This window comes from Cottoperca gobio, chromosome 14 (assembly GCF_900634415.1).
Source record: "Cottoperca gobio chromosome 14, fCotGob3.1, whole genome shotgun sequence".
Classification (NCBI taxonomy): Eukaryota; Metazoa; Chordata; class Actinopteri; order Perciformes; family Bovichtidae; genus Cottoperca; species Cottoperca gobio.
The window spans coordinates 23,303,223-23,325,869 of record NC_041368.1 but is presented as its reverse complement, the minus strand read 5'-3'; the positions used below and the strand labels follow the sequence as shown (position 1 = coordinate 23,325,869).

At 43.5% G+C, this 22,647-nt stretch overlaps 1 protein-coding gene across 1 annotated transcript in view; it reads left to right on the top strand.

Moving 5' to 3' along the window:
• Positions 1 to 13,242: 13,242 nt before the first annotated feature.
• Positions 13,243 to 22,647, top strand: part of LOC115019197 (glutamate receptor 4-like) — a 93,585-nt gene continuing 84,180 nt past the window's right edge. The window contains 2 exon segments of the mRNA XM_029448632.1: positions 13,243 to 13,770; positions 17,223 to 17,381. Of these exon segments, the coding sequence (XP_029304492.1) occupies positions 13,680 to 13,770; positions 17,223 to 17,381 (250 nt within the window). The 5' untranslated portion in view covers positions 13,243 to 13,679.

The window sequence follows — 22,647 nt, the reverse complement described above, 5'->3', positions numbered from 1 at the left end:
CACTCACTGACTTTTCCAGGGATTTCATGCTCTTCAAGGTTAATCCATCTGCTGTTCCCAACGTCAAGAATGAAACTTTTACGCTCAATTTGCTCTGACGAGCTCACATGTTCCTGCTCTTCGTCCCCAGAGGATGTTTCCTGCCTGACCTTTACTTCCACAGATGTAATGACTGGAGATCTGTCGGAGCTGTGAGGACACGCACGCTGCTGTCGCTCCACCCTCATGTCACATATCTTTAAATTACTAAATTATCTCATAATCAAATCAGCAGATTTCCATGAAATGAACTGAGCACATCGATGTCCCGACGGGAATGAAACCTTTTGATCTGAACAATCCCCTGATCTTTAATCTCGCACCGCTCTCAGGAAAAAACGTTGCATCTACGAATCATGAAATCTGAACTGTCGTCAATTCTGTGCAACACTTTCCTTCTGTGGGGGGTAACGTGGCGGCTTCATGCTCCGCGCTTCAGTCTCGTTTTCATCCACAGAGCTTTATAGTGCAAAATATCAAAATAAAAAGAGATGCTTGATGCGCACATTACAGAAGAACAAATGGTGATAAAGAAAAGTAACACGGTCTCACTGTTAGGAGGGGGCCTCTGTGTGTTTTTATATCTAATATCCAGGTAAAGATCCCTTCAGGGCATCTTTATTCATTAGCCTTTATTGCCAATATATTCAACTTGCATTGTGGGAGTTTCTAAATGGAATAAACAAAGCAGCCATACAAACAAAATGCTCTCGTTGAAACAAGAATGAGTTGGTTGGGTTTAGTTGTGAGCTGAACGGGAGGTCGTCGTTAAACCGTGAGAGTGAATCCACTTCTTTCTGAATGTTTTGAAGCCATCGAGGTGACAGATGCTCGGTCAGGGTGCTCGGGGAGCGGCGAGGGGCTCGCTGGGTCCTCGCATGTGGGTGTTTCTTATGAGCGGCTATTCTAACATGTTCTGGAGGTTTATGGAGGATGAAGGACGTGTGGATCGTCTGTCACACAGGACGTCTTCCTCTTTCATCCCACAATGGAGACGACTGTATAGCACCTTGTGAGGGGATGTGAACGATGTGAATTTCATTTTAAATGCTTTTTATCCAGGAGGGGCCATGCTAAATGTCCTATCTCTCAATGTGTTAATGTGTGTATCCGCCCCGGGATTCAGATACGGGTTCTTATGTGGAGGACAAACCGAACGTAACCTCCTTCGCAGAGGCAACAACACTTCACTGTGTCAGGCAAGAACCTGGAAATGTTGCTGTCTCGGCTCGATCTCTTTGTCTTTTTATTTTAAGGGCACAAATCTTTATTTGTTCTATTACCACTTTGGGTGAAAGCAAAGCCATTCCTGTTACTTAAAGTCATCCATTGTTGCCTTTCCGCTTACTTGCTTGCTGTCACAGCTGGAGAATGAAAGGTCATTGATCTGTCTCACAGGAACTCACTAACACAAATATGTGCATAAAAAAAACTAATTATAATTTAAATAAATTCCAGATGAACTGAGCTGCTCCACACTCTCCCCCCCCCCCTCTCCCCTTGTGACTGCAGAAGTACCCTTTGGTTGGGTTGGTTGGGAAATCACCAATATACTGTGAAAAACAAACTAAAAATCAAGCAATCAATAGTGCATTAGAGCTGTGATGACAAGCCAGCGTGCCCGGCAGATAAAGCTCAGGCAGTCGGGGGTAAAAGATATAAAAATCTATGTATACTGCACATGGGGAGGGATTTGTTTGGGAACCACCACAGGCTTAAGAAAAGGCTGGTTTTGTTTTTAAACAGATAAGTTGCCTCGAATGCTTCGCCAAGAAGTCACAAAATAATGTTTCTCATGAAAACAATTCAGTTGGATTCATGTGAGACGAGCACGATGCTGTGCCTACAGGTGTGTCCTGCTGACCCCCCCCCCCCCCCCCGCGCGGAGGAGAATTAAGGATAAATGTGTATTTATAGCCTGAAATCTCTCGTGAGGTCGATCGCTTCTCTTCCACACATGTGCACAATTTAATATTGTGTTGTTTGACTTGAAAGACTTGTTGCACCCGTGGCAGATGTTGATTGACAGTGTGGGACTGACCCGATGGAGAGAGGAGACGCTGACCACGCGACGCGACGCGACGCACGCTCCGACGCAGAGGTAGAAGCTGCGGTTCCCCGTGAAGCATCCTGTGAGTCAGCATTTGCCTCACTGAGCTTTTCCCAGGGGTTGCTGCAGGGCTTTGTATCCTGTCTGTTGTTGTCGCTTTCTATTTCCTTCATATCGTGTGTGTGTGTCCCCCCCCTCCCCCTCACTCCGTCTTGCCTGCTCTGCTGCTTATTATCCTCCTCTAACGCAGTCGAACCCTCTGTCCTTAACGCTTTCCGTACCCCCCCCCTCATTTACTGTGCCAATCAATAACGCGCGGACCTCAACCATTTAATATGACATGTAATCCAGTCGTGGGTTATTTATTTTGAGGAGATACAATTGAATTCTCCCCCCCCCCCCTCCTCTGCTCTCTGTCCCCCTTTAACTCCGGAGGTGAAGCCGTCTCCAGTGGAAGTGTGCTTATGTAAGCCTCCTTGATGCACCATGTAGTAAAGCCCACAGGACCCCATTTACAGCGATTGGTGACGCCACCGAGTCCCAGCCTGTGGGCGAGACTAATCTCTTGCATGACTCGTCACATGCGTCCCGTCCTACACACATAAGGCAATTGGCAATTGAGATGGGGCCTCACGCAGTCATGTCATGTGAACGACTGGACTGGGGTTACGATGGTGTCAGCTGTGCGCGTCGGGTCAGTAATATGTGTTATTACATGCAGGAGAGGGACGAGGTGTTCCCTGCACAACGAGCTGCGGCGCGTTATGAGTCTTCACTATGTGGCGTTGCATAAAGTGGATTATACAAACGTGCACACACGGTGTGTTTCGCAGGCTGTTCTCAAACACTTTAGGAAAAGTGATGCACTGTAGGTTGTGTATTCCACGTACTTGTGAAGCAGGAAGTATAAAGACGAGGTGGACGAGCGGCTCCAATAACTCTTTTCTTCTCAAATCTTTTAAACCAGAACAGAGACAATACTGTAACATGTATTTATGTATCTGGGACTGTTTGGATGTTTTGTTGAGCTGCCATTTAAAATCACAGTGGAATAATTCAACTGAAAAGGTCAGTAACCAAATAACACGTCACAGTTGAAGCTTCTTTATTCGTCCCAAGACACAAATCTTCAGTGAATGTAGTCAAAGAAAATCAAGTAGTGCAATGGCTGAATATTTAATGAGGTTTCCTCTTGTGGAAATTGAATTCCATGCAGTAAATAATCACTACTGCTGTACAGTCGGCTGCAAAGGAAGGTTTATGGAGCACTCTGTGAGTGAGAGATGATGTTTCCTGTAAAGTCTGATGCTTCTTGACCTCCCTCTCCGTCACTGTGTCCTGCTGGTCGGGCCATGAAGCTGCAGAGCAACCTGCTGTGAAGGGGCATCGTTTTATAATGCAGCTTTCCCCCATAGATCCATCTGTGGTGAGTGGCGGGTTGTTGTTGGGGAGGGGGTGTCTTTTGTTTTTTCATATCATAATCATAGTGTGAAGTGGGAGAAAGTCTTTGCTGTGTGTGTTTTTGGTTTTATTCAACAGTACAGCTGAAGGTAGACGGGAAGATGGAGAAAGAGATGAAGCTGCAGGTGGGATTCAAACAGGTAAAGACTTTAGTACATGGGGTGGTGATCTAACCCCCCCCCCCCCAATACAAATCCTGAATATATATATCTACATATATTTGTGTATATATATTGATATAGATTCATTCGTATTTGAGTTTTCTCTTTCTTCTGTTGAAGGCCTGTTTGGTTGTTGTTCTGACTTCATGGGAATTTATTTAGATTATTCCGACACCAGATGCAGCATAAAAGCTCTATCTTGCAATGCTGCCAGCAGTGTATCCACCCCAACATTTAATGGCTTCTCCCGTTCCCTCTGCGACACCCTTCCACTAAATTTAATTAAAATCTGACCGGTATTTTTACCTAATCCTGCTGACAAACAAGCAGAAGACATTAACTGATGGCGGAGGTAATGAGGAAGTGGAGGGTATCAGGAGAGTTGGACCACCTGTCGCCGTCTCCAGGAGCTCCTCCGCTGCTCCTCCGCTGCTCCTCACTCCTGGCTGTGCTGTTGGGATGTTTGCCAGCTGGCAGCTTGAGGAGGGACCCCAGCTGCCCAGACTTGAAGAAGAACCACCTGCTGCAAAATCCATAACCAGTAAAGGAGCTCCATTCACAGCTGGTGCGAGCGCTCCTCCTGCTGCAGCAGAGCTTCTCTTATTTATGTTTTGTTTTTAAGACTTTTCCAAAGTTGATTGTCGCCTCTCTCTGGATCCGTCTGCACTTGGCTCCTATAAACCAGGGTGCAGAATATATCTTTATGTTGATGATTCTTTTGAATCCTGTTCCATATAGTTAATTTCATATATAAATATATATTAAGATATATATATATATAGAGATAGAGAGATATAAGATATATAATATATAGAGATATATAGATATAGATATATATATATATAGATATATATTAGAAAATATATATTACTATTTATATATAAAATATAAATATATATATATATAGATATATATTTGACATATAAATATATAAATATATATATTACTATTTATATAAAATATAAATATATATATATATAATATATATATTTACATATAAATATATATATATATATTACTATTTATACATATAGAAATATATATATAGAAATATATATATTTATATTTTTATTTATATATTTATATTTACATATAAATGTGTATATATATATATATATATATATTTATATATATATAATTTTTTAATATATATTTATATTTTGACAAATATCTAATACATTGTGTTCTGTAAAGATGAAAGATGAGCTAAGTTTCTCTGAAAGGAAGCAAACAGTTGAGTTGTTATATTGATAACAATGAACGTTAACATGTTGATTATATCTTCTTCTCTTCTGACTTCTTCTCGCTGCAGATGTTTTACTGCCTGTGCTTCAACACAAAGTGCCTGAAGCTCCGTTCAGACTCTGGCTTTGTTTAAAGATACGATACAAGAGAGAGCGGAGGCCTTTCTTTCTTTCTTTCTTTCTTTCTTTCTTTCTTTCTTTCTTTCTTTCTTTTTAACCTTCACAAATCTTTTCTTTTGCGTCTCTGTGTTGTCCTTCCCCACGCTGCAGTCCTGGAACTTCTCAAAAGCATTTTGTGGAAAATGAATTCTCAAGTTCACTGAAAGGAAGGTGAGAGAATCCTGTTGAGCTGCAAACTTGATTTTCTTTTTTCCACACACACACATGCACGTAGAGAACAGTGTGTGTGTGTGTGTGTGTGTGTGTGTGTGTGTGTGTGTGTGTGTGTGTGTGTGTGTGTGTGTGTGTGTGTGTGTGTGTGTGTGGGATTCCCTAACAGCGGTTGAACAACACTCTCCGTCACCCCTGGTGTGAGCAGGAAGTACCTACCGCAGGCTCCCCATCTGTTCATATCCAGAGTAATGGCAGAGATCCATCACACACACACACACACACACACACATGCACACACACACACTTCATTCACAAAGTCGGTCAGATTCCGTCTCATCCTCTGGGAGCAGAGTGTGAGGGAGAGTAGCAGCGGTGAGAGGAGCTCCTGCAGAAGTCTAGTTTTAACATACTGTGCCATTTAGAGGCATCACAGAGCCGCTGGCACGCTGCACGCTGCACGCTGCACGCTGCACGCTGCACGCTACAGGCTGCACGCTACAGGCTGCACACTGGACGCTGCACACTCAGTGAACAGACTGTTCAAACACAAACTTTAATACAGCTTGAAATGAACTGCAGTCCCAGCTCCAAAGACGGCCCGGATTGCAAAAGAAAGTGTGTGTGTGTGTGTGTGTGTGTGTGTGTGTGTGTGTGTGTGTGTGTGTGTGTGTGTGTGTGTGTGTGTGTGTGTGTGTGTGTGTGTGTGTGTGTGTGTGTAAGACATTTGTAAACACTGTGTCTCCCTCGCTGTGTAACAGACCAGTGGTGGAGGTTCTTTACTGGAATATTTAAATGTTTTTACTACTTTGATAGTAACTTAAGTTACTTTCCAGATGCAGAATAATAACGACAATTACAAAGAAGTTATGATGTTTGATTAAGATAAGACTTTCCAGCTGCAACATTTAAGTAAGTTCACTAATACAATATGGATTATTCTGCACAATGAGTACTTTGTAGTAGATTTGACTACTTTTACTTTGAACCCTGAACCTTTTTTGAATGCATGACTTCTACTCGTATTTTTGACTTGTGTAAAAGATGTGAGTTGTCTTCCTTCACAGTACCAGACAACGAGCAGTACGTTCAGATTGTGTCACCTGTCATCAGTGGAGGTGAAGTGCACATCTATAAACTGTGACACGTTGCATTGTACATGTAACTCACACTTGTCTTTGGTTCCCTTGCTCCGGGCGGTATACAGTGAACACATCTCACACTCAGAATTCAGATCACATGTCGGAGGGGATACAGGGAATTATACAGACAGCCGAAGTTATTCTACCTGGAGGTGAGAGACGGGAGCGTTAATGTCCTGTTGCACTGAATCTAAGTCTCTTTGTTTAGAGCTGCAACATGATTTACATACATTCAGTATTTATATCAAGTATCCTGACGTGTGTATGACATGAGGAAGACGATGAGGCTGCAGGTCAGGAAGGAAAACAAGGAAGGTAGGAACACATTTAACGTAGACGCCGGTTTTTGTTTCTGAACTTTTGCTTGCTAAGTTAAATATCAAAGTCCTGAAGAGTTCACAGAGAAGTGGAGAACACACAAACATTCAGCTCATCCAACCTCTATGGCGAAACATTTCACAAGCACTGATGCTTCATTTACCGATCACGGTACGATCACTGAATCAGTGCGGGGTGCAGGCGGGACAGTTGGGTTCCAGTTCGTTGTGTCACTGTGTTGGACTTCAGAGAAGAGAATAAATAACAGCTGGAACTTCAGATAACAAATGAAGCAGAGGAGGAAGCAGCTGTAAACCTGCTGATGGGGGTGTGTCCGTGTGTGTGTGTCTGTGTGTGTGTGTGTGGGGTGTAACACTTTGCATTAGCTTGCTGTTCAACTGCATATTGCACACACACATTCCTTGCACTGGATGCACATGAACAGTGAGCTGCATATATTATATATATATAATATATATATTAATGGTTTATGCCCGACCTGTGACTTTGTATTATATTTAGTGTTAAATGTTTTTCTACAGTAGCTTCAGTTAAACAAACTAGATTCCTCCTTCGGTTACTGGCTACATGTTCAGCCCGTTATTTGTATAATGAAAACTAAACTTAGTGACGAGGAGAAAAGAATGTCAGTCACATGTCGATCGGTCGTACGGCTAACACTGCTCTGTGATTTAAACTCCTCTTGATGTGTCGCCCTGACACCACACCTCTGTTGAGAGGAGGAAATGAGCATTGAAGGGAATTTAAAAGACTAACTGGCAGTGAAACTGATGCAAACGGCTGACATGCATCACGCTGATGTCTCGTCTGTACGGTGTCATAATGAGCGGGAGAAGCTGAGCCGCCGTAAATGTGATAATGGAGCCGGATCTTTGTGATATATATATACACACATATACACAAGGCTGTAAAGACATTACAGGGATGTGTATTTAAAAACACGGATGTGTGGTTGTGATGTTGGAGGGTGTTCACCTCACATCCATTAAAGCAAAGTCTTTAATGTATGTGAGGTGAACATACGCTGCGGAATTAGCAGTTAGGATGAAAATAGATACTAGAAGTGTTGTGTTCACTTCCACGTCACATTACTGCCCTCCATTAAAGCAGAGAACATGAAGCACCTTTACTTCATGGGACCGCTGCGTAGGAGAGGAGTCACATGCATGTGTTTGTAGACCGTGTTGTGACGGCGCTCTGGCTTGTTTATACGTCGTGCTTCGTCTCTGAGGCAGCAGGTATCTGGACGTGTTGGTCGCTCCAGCTGGCAGCACCTGGGCCCGGTGCTCTCCAACTATACTGTTAAGATAGACTTAATAATCAATGTCTTATTCATTAAGTTTACTAATGATATATACCATATGAGCGATAGATATCCATTTCCTGACCACAAGGCCCTCTTTGCTCCCGTGCATGAGGGTTTAGTTACCCTCGTGCACAAACACACATCTCATCCTGGTCTCAGTTCACTCAGGGTTCATTGTGACCCTCAGGTGGTGGCAGAGTGCAGGAGTTTGTTTGCAGCTTGTAATGTGTGTCAGTCATTTCACAACAGCATGAACATCTACCTGTAAAGACATGAATAATACCTCAGATCATAACGTCAGAATATCAGCTTTTAAAGGCTCTTAAATCAGCAGACCTTCAAAATCTGTGCTGACAACCGCATTACCTCTTAAGCCTGTCAAAATAAAAGCAGACGAGTTTCACACCTTAAAGGAAATTGATGTTTCATCTTGGGAAGTGTCCTTGTTTATATCAACATGGATATAAGTCGTTCTTGATCACATCCTCAGGTTTCAGAACCTGCACAGCTGTGATGTTTATTTCTAACCATTGGAAGACTTCTCATTGCAGACGAGCATAAGAAACATTTAATACAACATATTGTTGCCTTGAGGCATTTTGCTTTCCTTATACATATTCCACTGCTGGTGGAGAAGTCATCCACTGTAGGAGGTCAGAAGTGTTTGTAGTGTTTGTAGCCGGCTTTGCATTTGAATTTACCCAAAACAGGAGAAACGTCTTATTTCAGTGTTTAGAAGTTCAGCTAGTTGCAGGTGATGGAATCAGGACTTATTGTCACAGTCTGGATTTTTGTATATCCTGTTTTATTTTGAAGTGTTCACTCCCCCTTATGTCATGTCTAGTTGTACTTCCTGTCTGTGTGTTTCCCCTCTGTGATTGTTGATTGGTTCCTCCTGTGTCCATTTACTCCGCTCTTGTGTTTCTGCCTTTCTCCCCCAGCTGCGTCTTGTTCCCTCGTTTGGTGTCTGTGTATTTATCCCTGTCTGCCCCACTGTGTTTTGTGTGTTACCTGCCCATGTCAGTCTGTTCGTGTCCTGCTCGTGTCCTGATTGGTTTGTTTTGTTACTTTGTATTTCTGTATGTTTATTAGCTTTTGTCAATAAAGCTCTCTTTTGGTTAAAATAATCATCTGCGTCCTGCAATTGGGTCCTCACCGTCACCGAACCGTGACACTTATAGAAGCATCAGCTGCATTTGTTTCAGATGCATCAGAGGGATGAGGTGAGACGTGTGCAGGAGGGAGGTCCCTGAATACAAAACCATTACTCCGTTTAGCACAGTGATGCAGTAGAAACGGATGTTTCTTATGATTATTTGTAATCATATTTTATAAGTGATTGACAAGTCTGTGCGTCAGTTATTGTTCTTCAAATGGATTCCTGTCATTGGGGATGACCACAAGATAACGTGTGTGTGTGTGTGTGTGTGTGTGTGTGTATATGTATATATGTGATGCCGAGCATCACAGTCTTGCAGCCACAGGGAGGGTTGCCAGGTTTGATATCATTGTGCACATGCTGCATGCACGAAAGGGCTGATGATGCGTGTGTGTGTGTGTGTGTGTGTGTGTGTGTGTGTGTGTGTGTGCAGATTAATGTGTTTAAAAATGGCGCTGTATTTAGTTATGTGTATGTCGGCAGTGATGAAATTATTTGGGAGCAAAACTAGTGTAAAAATACTTAATTCCACATCTTATCTCAGTAAAAGTACAAAAGCATCAAAATATACTTAAAGAAGCAAAATGAAAAAGTAGTCATTGTGCAGAACGGCGTAATGAGTACCGTTTCAGAATCATTCATTGTTACACTGGATTCTAATTATTAATGCATTCATGTGTAAACATCACTTTACTGCTGCAGCGGGGGAAGAAGGTGGAGCTCCGTTTAATTACTTGATTTACTGCCGGGGAGCTTAACCTTTAAAAATACATCATAATGTATTAGTCGATTTATAATTTGTAATACGTCAAATAAATGTAGTGGAGTGTTTGTCTCTGCGATGTAGTGGAGGAGAAGTCAAGTACAAGTACGTCTAACTTATACTTCTTAAATAAATGCACGTTCAGCACCACGGTCAGCTCCCATGTACACACATATTATAAGTCTATAAAATCATTTTATTTGTGGAAAGCTGAAGCATTTGTTGTAATACAGCGTAACATACGTAACGTCACACGTTGGAACAGAGACCTACTCGTGTTCCACTGTGGAAGATCTCTGCTTTAATGGGACTGTGTTGGAGACGAGTGTGAAGACATTTGATTCTTCTACATTTGTATTGCACACAACCTCAAACTGGGACACACACACACACACACACACACACACACACACACACACGGTATCCTTAAGTGCTTCCAAAGTAAATATTTAAAAAGAGAAATATATATATATGATGCAAATTCCAAGAACTGCAATTATGAAGCGAGAGATCTGCCCAACAGTCCGTGGTGGACGATTTGCGTTGTGCACATTTGTTGCACAGTGAGACACGTTCTGCTTCGTAGCAACAAAGCTACACACTCGGTGCGGTGATCACTTTTAGAAGTGGTTTGTTTTTTTATGCAGAGATGGAATTCACGCTGCAGCATTACATTAGTAATGTCTTTGTGATGAAGTATTGACAGACTGATGAGTGTATCCACTGGAATCAAATGAGTTTCTGGGAAGTGTCAGCAGCATTTCCTCAAAGGGTGAAAGTAAAATGAATCTTTATTGATGTCTGTGGGAACATCAGACCTTTGCAGCTGCAAATATAACACTGAATAAAAGTGTGTTTATCCTTGACCTTCGGAAGTGTGTGTGCAACATCTTTTTATCCCGGCTTGAAGGTTCGCTTTCAACCGCCTTTGATGGCCTTCATCTGTGAAAGGAGCCGGCTGCAGGACGTCGGTTGGTCACACTTGTTAGAGAAATATGATATTTTGGTGAATGTGTGTGATGGGAGGATTGTCCATAAGTGCGACCTGCTTCAGACGTTCAGCACAGAGAGCAGAGGAGCAGACATGTCCTGCGCTGTTGTTTAAAATCTCATAAATATCAATATGCTTTTCTGTGGCAAGGTTTCCTTTAATTAGATTCCGGACGGGGAGTTTGAGCTGCCAACTCTAATATTATTAGAGTTGGCAGCTTGTCTTGTAGAATCACGTCCTGAATTTTAAACAGTTTCTCTTTTTTTCCTCGTGTGCTGATCCTCCTTTTGAACTGACGTTTTTACAGATTCCAGTTCAAACGATGAAGGTTTGTTGGAGCCGGCGAGCTCTTCTCACATCCACACACGCAAAATCAACTTCCTGCTCCGCTTCCAACAGTGTCTCGCACATAATTACTCATTTTCAAGCAGGTCTACCTGAGGCGGCTACAAACCTCCAGATCAGCAGAAGCTGAGCCGACTGCAGCTTCACTATCTCTCGTGGTTCCTGCTCTAACAGCATCACCCAGAGGAGAGCAGCTCGCACTTCCTGTCTCACAACGCTGGTATTCATTTCTCCTTAGAGGACGCTGACAAAACTTCCAAATGACTTTATCTTAATTACATTTCTGAGGCGATGCTGCTGACTGAGATTATTTGATATTTGATCAAAGTCACAAAGTTTTACTTCACCAAACCGTTCTTGTTAAAGGAACAGTGCGACATTTCAGGAGCCCGGCCAGCTGTTTGCCCCTGTTTCTAAAGTCTTTATGCTAAGCTAAGCTAACCTTGTCCAGACGGGGTGGACACAATAATAGAAACAGTGTTTTAGTACTCGAGTTTGGTCTCTCGCTTCAGAATCGATGGTGCTTTCGCTCGACCTTGTCTCTGTTTCACACAAAGAGGACTCTGCATTTTATGTCAAGACCAAAACTGCTTGTCTGTGCATTGTCGGATTTATTTGTCAACATCATTACTGTGATTGGATGTAAAACTCCCTGCTTCCAATGCTTCATCTGCAAAACAGCGTCCAACAGAAAACACACGGCACCACCGGGACTCTCCCTGCGCTGGTCTCGGTCTTGACTTCCTGACTGAGTCTTCAGTTTAGGTGTTCTTGACTACACAGCCCAGTCGCCATGAAAACATATTGGTGTTTCTGCAAACCACAGATACGTTGAATGTTTCTGCAAGTAGTGTAGAACGAGCGTTGGTCAGAGCAAGAGACACAGAACAGCGAGCAACCGTTAATGACAGTAACGTGTTATAATAAGGAATATAACATGTAAGGAAGTGTTCAGGGATCAAACGAGCACTTTCACCCAGGAGGCCGCTGTTATTTTACCGTTATGTCATGTGGCGCCAAGTCAGTGAGTCACGTGACCTGATGTCGGTAGCCTTTCTAAGTCTAACCAGCCGGTAATCACTTGGTATTGTGCATTTCTGCAAGCGTGGCACGAGGCTGATATGAAACGTATCCGTGCTTTTGAAGTAAACTATAATGCCAACATTGCCAAACTGCCCCCGTCAAAATGACCATAACGTTCATCACTTTCTGAAGGATTTATTGCAGGACTGTTACATAATATGTTGCATTAGTTTTAGCGAGGTGTACATAATGAAGTGGCAGTTGTGCAGGGAAGTCTTGTTTTAAGACAGTTTTAAGAGAGTTTTCTTGAACTCAGCATCTAGTGGCCGTCAGAGGAACTGCAGCTGCAGGAACATCATTACTGTTTTACAGAAGCCTTTAACAGCCTCGTGTGAAGGGTTTAGAGAAATGTGTCCTTTAAAACCTTTTTGTGTTTAGTTTTGAATGTAACAATGAATCACACTGACTGAGTATCTATACATCAGGACTGCTGTTCCATTGTATTTATTGAGGTAGTGATTCTATACATGTACTTAATGAGACAAGGCACTTTACAATCACAGCCGAGTGAAACATGATCAATTAGACTAAATAATCCACTGAAGCCATTTTAATCCTGCAAAAATCCACCGACAACAAACCTTGTAGATTATAGCTCGTGCATTATAATCTTATTAATTCTGGAAATTAATGCATTTTAAATGGCTCCTTTTAAAAAGGCTGTGTGTGAAATGATATGAGCATGAAAAGAACAGTCTCGTGTCAGAGTTAAGAACAATTATCTGCTCATGCAAAACGAGCATGTCTGTATTAATGTGTCACAAAAAACAAACGCCTCTTGTCAGCCAGCAGTCCTCGCACGCATCACTGTGTGTGTTCGCATCAGCAGCTCTATAAGTTTGGAGATAAATTCTCTGCGGGGACTTTTCCGCCGCCCGGTGCTGAGCGGACTGACTGACGCCCCTCCTGCCTGCCCCGGTCGCGTAAAAGGCGCATGTGTGTTAGTGCTGTGATGTGAGTTGAGCCGCATCCAGACGCACTGGCCGCCGCTGGCTGATGCTCCCCCCCCCCCTCATCTTGGTGGTGTTGTGCGCAAAATCTCCAGCGCCGGACGGACGGACGCAGTTTTGACGGTACAAACGAGCGGCTCTGCGTGGGGATATCCAAGAAACAGCCATCCAAAGCAGACATGGATCATTAACGGACATTTGCTTTTTCTTTTTTTTAAATCTCTGGGGTTTTTTTGTGCCCTGTGATGTTGCTTTTGCCCCGGTGGTGTTAATTAAACCTGCTCGATGTCTCTCATCAGTTTATAACCGAAACAAAATGAGGATTTCTTCTGGCGACTGGTTTCTGTTGATATTCTCTGGCTTTTGGGGACTGACAATGGGTGCTTTCCCGAGCAGCGTTCAGATCGGTGAGTGTGTGAGCCTTTAATGTTCATTCCAACCAGAAAATTAAGCATGTGAATGAATGTGTGGACGACCTGTCTGCACATAACCCTCTGCCCTGCCATTTAATACCTCAGCACTAAAGTGGAAATTGTTGATTTCCTTCCGCGGTCTGTTTCTTCTCTAAAATATCGCCAGCAGACAGGCTGCTTTCTGTTGATGCATGTTTAACACACACACCTAATGCGCTTTGTATCTGCAGGCTAGAGTATCCCAGTGCACTCCGCCACTGCAGCAGATCAGAGCAGCAAAGAAGTGTGTGTGTGTGTGTGTGTGTGTGTGTGTGTGTGTGTATTCCCTGTGCATTGACTGCTGTTAACACTCTCGCAGACCCCGGTGCTCGTGCTGCAATAAACCTTCTGCCACGGTCCCACAGGCCTTACAGTTCCACTGCTTCCTCTTTCCCCTGCTGCACTCTTTTATTTTGCAAACATGTGCATGTTGCCAGTGAACAAATTAACAGTGTGGGAGGAAATGAAGGTGATGGATTCATGGTTTTCATGTCACGAGCAGCAGGCAGAATGACTCGGTTGATTTAAAGGCAGGGCATGAACAGAAGGGCAAACTGTAACCTCCAGTTGTTGAGAATCACAGCCCTCCCAAACAACCAATCATCACAAAAGCAGTTGTGCTTTATTTCCGGTTACAAATCTTCACAATTTAATAGTTTTTTTTCTTATCCCGTCAAAGGTGTTAAAACCTTATCTCTGCTATTTGCTCAAACTGACTTTTTTTGTGCACCCCGACTTGTAGCGGAGTGGAGGCACATCAGCACCAGTCAGGCTGATGGAAAATGACAAGCTGTTCAAATGATTCTCCTTGTCCTTTTATATCAACGTGATACTCGGATCCCCGGCCCCTCCAGGGGAGGTCAGGGGTCCTGGGTCTGTTACAGAACAGCACGCCTGGAACTGAGGACACTTGAGCTGGGTGGGGGTTTAAAGCTGCATCTGTGCAACTGCTGGGCCATCATGCTGAACATTCAAGTGATATTGCTGCTGATTTAAGCAAAACTACTGCTGTGTGACTTTCTGCTGGTGTTTTCTGCAAATTCAGACATATTTTCCTGATTCACTTCTCATTGTCGTTTAGCTAACGTGCAGCTTCAGTGTTTCCTCAACCACGAGACTTGATTCAACAATTTATTTATAGTTTTGAGCAGCAGCCACGAAGCTGAATCAGTTCTGCAGAGAGGGCAAACATCTCTCCGACCAACACTGCACATGTCTGCAACACAGAAACGAGTGCACAGATAGTCATGGCCAACATGCTTCACTGCACACCAGTGATACGTGTGACGACGGGTCCTGAGGATTAGAGATCCCGCTTTTCATTCATTTGCGGTGTAATGGTGGGGCTGCAGCCTGTCCCAGCATGCATTTCATAGAAGGCAGTGGTGACATCTTTTGACAGGAAGTTAATCCATTGCATCAGGATAGAAATCGTAAAAAATGACCAAAAGTGTGTGTGTGTGTGTGTGTGTGTGTGTGTGTGTGTGTGTACTCTCTTAAGACCTTAGACCAGCTGAGATCAGTCACATGACGAGCACATGTCAGCTACACACCACCCCATCCTCTCGTCCGTATCACTTCCTGAGACTCGAGGGACCACTACATCCTGCAAGACGACGTCCTCAGCTTCTCCGTTGGCTCTAAATACCTTCGTCTAACATTAGCGTAGTTATCAAGGCTATTGTAAAGTAGATACCGTCAGCTGTTTTCATCTGTCATGTGACCCTCACCTTGAGAGTACACCGCATTCCCTCGACCTAAAGACAAAGACTAGCACGTACTCTGCACCTGCGTGACAGGAAATCACTCTCCACACCTGCTGGCTGCAGTCGTCTGTGTTCATCAGCCAACATCAGATAATGTATACCAGGTGGAACTGAGGTCAAAAACAAACGGGCTCTTTGGAGTTTGTTGCCAAACAACAAGGCATTTAAGAAACTTCAGATTCTGGGCCCCCTGCGGTGCACGGCTGCGCTGAATCTCATTTAGAGTCACATCTAACAGAAGGGAAAGTCGTAGCTGAATAAGTAGGATTTAGGTCGACGCTTGATTTCTCCTCTTGTTATCAGCGGTGACGATAAGTTGAAATGTGTAAAGAGCTTTTCTGCTGATTGGTTGCCGAGATGATTGAAATCATTGAGTCAATGCGACGCGAAGCCATCATGGTGGAAATGATATGAACTTCTCTAACCATTACGGGGGCTATTCAAAAATATGGAAAATAATTTACACGAGTGGGCATCATAAAGAAGTCAAATATTCCAAAGTTTAGTTTTTTTAAAGAGGTCAGCCATAAAAAGAACACGCTGGCATTTTGCTTTAAGTGACATTTCTACTGTCTCGTCCTCTACAGTTAGATTTTCAAATGTGAAGCAAAGTGCTTCAAACCTAAAACACCGCTGACATTTGCACAACCATGAACAGCGGCGTCGAGATCTTTGTACATGGAGATGGCTTTAATGTGAAAAAGAAAAAAGGGAAACCAAGAGCAAAGTCTTATCTCTGATGCAAAACTAATTCTCGACACTGGAGCTGCTTATGCATTAAAATAAAGCTGCGTTGATCCAGACGGATATTCCATGAATATTATTTCACTTTGTCTGCTTGCAGAAACAAAGGTGATTTACATGCCAATCAAACTGTATCCTACGTGTTCACTAAGCCCAGTGGAGCTTCAGGATTCATGAGTTGTGCTGCAGGATTAACACTGAATAGGGATTTACTAGACCAATATTGACCTTTTATTACATTCCATATAGTGTCCCGTCAGCAGTCTCTAACATGATAGAGGTTCCCCTCGGACCACAGCTACTAAAACACTAATACACGTTTGGTAAAAAGCTTTTATACCAAACCAAAACTCTCAATAAAACTCGGGTGGATTGAAGTTTGGTTCAGATGCTTATCGTCCTTAAAGGATGAATCCTAATGATCACCTGACTTCTCCTCGAGTGGAACCAGCAGGTCAAAGTTGTGTCCAGTGACATGTCTTGAAATCTCCATATCATATCTTGACATTCATCTTCCCCAGAGGATGAATCCTCCTGACTCTTCCTCCAGCACCACAGGCAGCTTGACCTTTTTCATTCATAATTAAACACCTTCACAATCAGGACCTTTGAGAGGAGAGCTTTCACTTCCACTGTGATCTTCCTCCCCAGGAGATCTTTTAATCCTTCAAGTGTTCAGTGAAGGTATAAAATAACAAATCAGCAACAATTGAACCTTTTATTTTGTATTCTTTACATTTCTTGCACGTCTCTGCCTTCACTTCACTCCCTCGTCCCTGTGCTGCTGGGAAATAGTTTAACTTCCGGTCGTAAGATTAAACATATGGGTGAGTGGATTCTTCCCCCCCCCCCCCCCCAGCTCCTCATCAGACCTGTGTTTCTCCCCCTTCTGTTCAGGAGGTCTGTTCATCAGAAACACTGATCAGGAGTACACTGCCTTTCGTTTGGCAATCTTCCTGCACAACACGAGCCCGAACGCCTCAGAAGCCCCGTTCAACCTGGTGCCTCACGTGGACAACATCGAGACGGCCAACAGCTTCGCCGTCACCAACGCCTGTAAGTCACATTGTTCCATGTGCTGTTTGTGCTCTGTGGGGTTAATAACATTGGATCAAATTACATTTTGGAGTAAGAAGTTGCACCTCGTGTCCTTTTTACAATTCTGTTTGTGCAGAGATTCAACAGACACATTCTTCAGTGAGCTTCACAGATGTTGATCAGTGTGTTTTTAAAGCCAAGCTAGTTGTTTGTGCTAAGCTAAGCTAATCACGCCCAGACTGCAGCTACATACTTACATACTTAATGCACAGACAGGAGATTGGGAAGGAGCAAAAGAAAGTGTGTGTGTGTGTGTGTGTGTGTGTGTGTGTGTGTGTGTGTGTGTGTGTGTGTGTGTGTGTGTGTGTGTGTGTGTGTGTGTGTGTGTGTGTGTGTGTGTGTGTGTGTGTGCGTGCAGGGGGTGGGAGTTTTTCTACTATCTGTGGTGTGATATGGTGTTAGAAAAATCAATGGCTAAATTAAGCAGAGAATGAAGTGCTGTTATGTTTGTTTGGTAATTGGTGTGTGTGTGTGTGTGTGTGTGTGTGTGTATGATGACCAGAGAGACACTTCAGAAATGTTCTCATTCTGTGACGAGGAGAGCAGGTGTTTTGAAAGGTCTTGAGGTATTTACTCCAACTATCTTGACTTCACCTGTTCAGGTGTGACTCTGACATGATGTTCAGGTGTGACTCTGACATGATGTTCAGGTGTGACTCTGACATGATGTTCAGGTGTGACTCTGACATGATGTTCAGGTGTGACTCTGACATCATGTTCAGGTGTGACTCTGACATGATGTTCAGGTGTGACTCTGACATGATGTTCAGGTGTGACTCTGACATGATGTTCAGGTGTGACTCTGACATCATGTCAGGTGTGACTCTGACATCATGTCAGGTGTGACTCTGACATCATGTTCAGGTGTGACTCTGACATCATGTTCAGGTGTGACTCTGACATCATGTTCAGGTGTGACTCTGACATCATGTTCAGGTGTGACTCTGACATCATGTTCAGGTGTGACTCTGACATCATGTTCAGGTGTGACTCTGACATGATGTTCAGGTGTGACTTGACATCATGTTCAGGTGTGACTCTGACATCATGTTCAGGTGTGACTCTGACATCATGTTCAGGTGTGACTCTGACATCATGTTCAGGTGTGACTTGACATCATGTTCAGGTGTGACTTGACATCATGTTCAGGTGTGACTCTGACATCATGTTCAGGTGTGACTCTGACATCATGTCAGGTGTGACTCTGACATCATGTCAGGTGTGACTCTGACATCATGTCAGGTGTGACTCTGACATCATGTCAGGTGTGACTTGACATCATGTCAGGTGTGACTCTGACATCATGTTCAGGTGTGACTCTGACATCATGTTCAGACATCATGTTCAGGTGTGACTCTGACATCATGTCAGGTGTGACTCTGACATCATGTCAGGTGTGACTCTGACTTCAAATGCGTTTATAACTAAAACCAATGCATCTATAAGGTTTATACTGACCTTACAGTAGATGGAGATGCATTGATCTCTGTCGGGAAATGAGTTGTTCCAGCGGCAGATAGAATAAAGCAGAGGGTTATAAACACAAGGCTAGTAGGCTATAGACTATATAGGATGAGCAATTAAAAGAATCGCAGTGTGATATATACTGTATATGTGCACAGATAAATATACAGCTGAGAGTATATATGAAGTGGACTGTGGGAAAGAGCATGAATATTAATGTGGCCTTACTTTAAAAATACTTTGGAAACCTTAATGATCGAGATCCAAGTTACTACTTGATACTTTGCACACCAAGTATCTCCTCTGTGTTGATCAGAGAGCAGCGCCGCAGTATCGGAAGCATCTTTATCTCAATGATCCTTTTGCATTTCCTTATATTTTACATGCAAGGTTACACCAGCCTCGAAGCGGGCGTGTTGTGTCGACCGGGTCGATGCAGACGCTGAAGCGAGGCGGTGAGAGTCAGAGGAGCTCAGTGACCGCTGCCATGCGAGAGCAGCAGTTGTTCTGTAGTGGAGGCGTGCGTTGGGTGTAAACTCTATATTTTCCAGGAACAGAAGAAGCTTTGGGATTTTTCACCTCTAGTCTAATGGCTGCACAGTCACAGGAAGTGAGTCTGCACCGCATTGATTGGCCGAGCCAAATCAGAGCAGAATTACATGAGCCAATCAATGGCTCCGATAGCTCAGGGCCAGCGGGGGAATCTGAGATCGAAGCACATCGCTTGCTCCCCCCTCCCTCCCTCCCGTTTTACATTACCAAGTGTCTTTATTCCTTATTCGCTGCTTCTCTCCATTATCAAAGGCTCTGAGATAATGGTTATGAATAGGCAGCGTTACCATGTGACGTTTAAGGGCATTGCGTACATTTGGGAAGGGGAGATGAGAGACGCAGCTAATTTGTGAAGAGAGATTAGACCTTTCACATCGCTGTCGGGAAGGCTGATGGGGACAATTGGTAGGAGGACGGGGACAAATGCTGTTGTATGTTCTCCATTGTGGTTGATAATTGTTCTGCAGACGCTGATAAATACTCTTTAATTTGTTTGATTAAGTGTATAGTTCACAGCGGAGCTGCTGCTGATGTAAAGCTACTAATAGCATTTTATCTTATTGGCTTTCTCACAACTTTCAAAGAGAATAATGTATCAGTGTGAAGCTAATTGTGACACTTTGGTTAATGGTCAAGACATTTGTTATTCTCTGCGTCACAGCGGTGGTGTTCTTTATATTTATCTGTGGGGCTGAACTCTGTGCTTCTGTTGTGAGACATGTAAATGTTTTTATCTATTAGGTTATAAAACTATAACTAGCTCCTTTACTCCGACTGTGTTAGAGCTCCACGTTCTGCTCACTTTTTATAAAAAGGTCATCTTGGTTTCCATCCAAGTGTAGCAACAATTCTACACACAGCGGTGTTTAAAGATCTGACTGATGGTATTATGTATTTATCTTATTGTCAACAAATCCAAAAAGCAACAATGAACTGATAGTCGAAGTCTTACTTTATCTTAATGAGCTATAACGCCGTCGTTGTGTTTTAAACAAACGTTTCACTGGGTTCTTTAATTACCACGGACACAAACTGTAATTGATTTTGAGTCAATCCCAGTCCAGTAAATTCTCTCCAGAGCACCAAATGTTCCCTAAATGTACCTTATATGCCTGTTTGTAAGAAGATGTCAAATAAAATATCTGTGAGCTGATTTTAAAGACTTACAAGCACAGACAGGATCTGACGTTGGTTTTGGCAGATCAAGAGTTAATGGTAAATGAGTGTATTTACTCGCTGTGTCTTGATTTAAAAGGCAGTGTCAGTGAGGAGGGGGCGTAATTGGAGTTATTTGTCTGCACACAATGTCTCAGACACCATATCCGGATGTTGTCGTAATGAGAAAAGCTGCATTTTGGCGTTTTGAAAGAGGCCATCAGGTGACAGCAGGTGACAACACGTGTGTGACTGACTGGCCTGCAGGAACATCAGCTGTGGGCAGTGACATGTTGAAATGCTGCGTGATGCATCACTTACTTCACATTTCACTGAGGATGGGTTTTCTTTACAGCATGCACACACTGGATGCAGATCTCAGTCTGTCTGAAACTGTAAACTGGTATTAAGAATCCCTCGTCTCTGATGTGTGGAAATTAAAATGCCAAGACGACAGACTGCCTGGTTTACTATGAAACACGGAGGCAGCGTGCCGATCATTTCATGGATCTCTGCCATCGCTGCTGATGTGCATCAGAGTCAGAGTGACTGTTAGAGTCTGTGAGTCCTTGAACTCAATGGTCTCCTCTGGGAGTTCAGAGGGAACATCCAGGTGTTTCCAGCAGCAGCGTGTGCACCAGAGTTTCCAACATCTCCAGTGAAATAAGCGAACATTGATGCACTGTGACCGTGGTACTCATGTTCTACTTAACAACTCGGGATATTCCATTCAGCCATCAGTAAAGACAACATTATATTCACCAAATGTCTTTCTGAGATCTAGAAATGTGGAAATGTTGCTAAAATTAGATCCAACAGGGCGATAAACCGTCCGTTCAGGATGCAAACAACTCTGTCTGTTGAAAACATCCATCACAGTTTGCACACCGTGTGTGTGTGTGTGTGTGTGTGTGTGTGTGTGTGTGTGTGTGTGTGTGTGTGTGTGTGTGTGTGTGTGTGTGTGTGTGATCAGAACCAATAGAACCAATGGCAGCAGTTTCCCAAGTTGCATTACATATTGCTAAATTGCCAGCGAGCAGTGGAGCCACTGAGGTGTGTGATAAACATGACTCTATAGGTACGCTGAAGGTTTGTTTGTATTTTATGCATAACTTTGGAAAGACGATGCGAGGACGATTAGGGAGTTAAATAAGGACATTGAGTACATTACATCTGCCTGTATTATAAACTCCCTTCATGCATAGCGTCAGATGAGAAAGAAGATGCTGCGCTGCAGCTGCAGAGTCCTCACTGCCACCTCTTCATCTGCAGTTCATTCACACAGCTGATCCTCCCGTGCTAACCTCTTCACCACACGCCCAGACAAAGGTTTTAAAAGACTTGTGGGGGTGGAAGGCAGTTCATTTGACTTCCTACATGCTGCCCCTGCCTTCGCCTTCATTGAAACACTGACATCTTAATCTGCATTGAGTCATTTATATTCAGCCTGGCGCTCTGACTCATTCCAGATCCAGATCGCCAGCAGCCGGTGCTTCTGTACGCACTCATGCAGCATCGGAGACCTTACATCTCCTCTGCTGCACGCACGTGAACACATGCCCTCCTGGTCTGTTCCTGAGTAAGAAAAACTCTCTCGCATTTGTGTTTTATGAGCGTCTGTGTGCGTCAGTAGGTAAATAATGTGGCTGTATAGCATGTTCGCTCTGTTCAAGTCTATTATCGCTGCAGACGGGCTCTTCTGCTCCAGAGTGCTGCCCTTTTAATGGCCGCCCGTGCCCCTCGTTTGTCTTCAGGTTCTTCTGATGCACGGGTGGAAATGTGCAGGCCTTTCGGCGATGTATACCTGTGTGTGTGTGTGTGTGTGTGTGTTTGTGTGTGTGTGTGTGTTTGTGTGTGTTTAATGGCTACTGTTAGGGAGAAGAAAGGCTGGAGAGAAAGAGGGGGAAGGGGGCAGCTAATGAGAGATTAATGTGGCGAAGCAGAGAGGATGGAGGGGTGAGGAGATGTGGGGGGGGGAGAAGACGAGGTGATGTTCGGGGAAAAAGGTTTTTTTTACAGAAAGACATTCAATATTCTGGGAAGAGGTAGAACG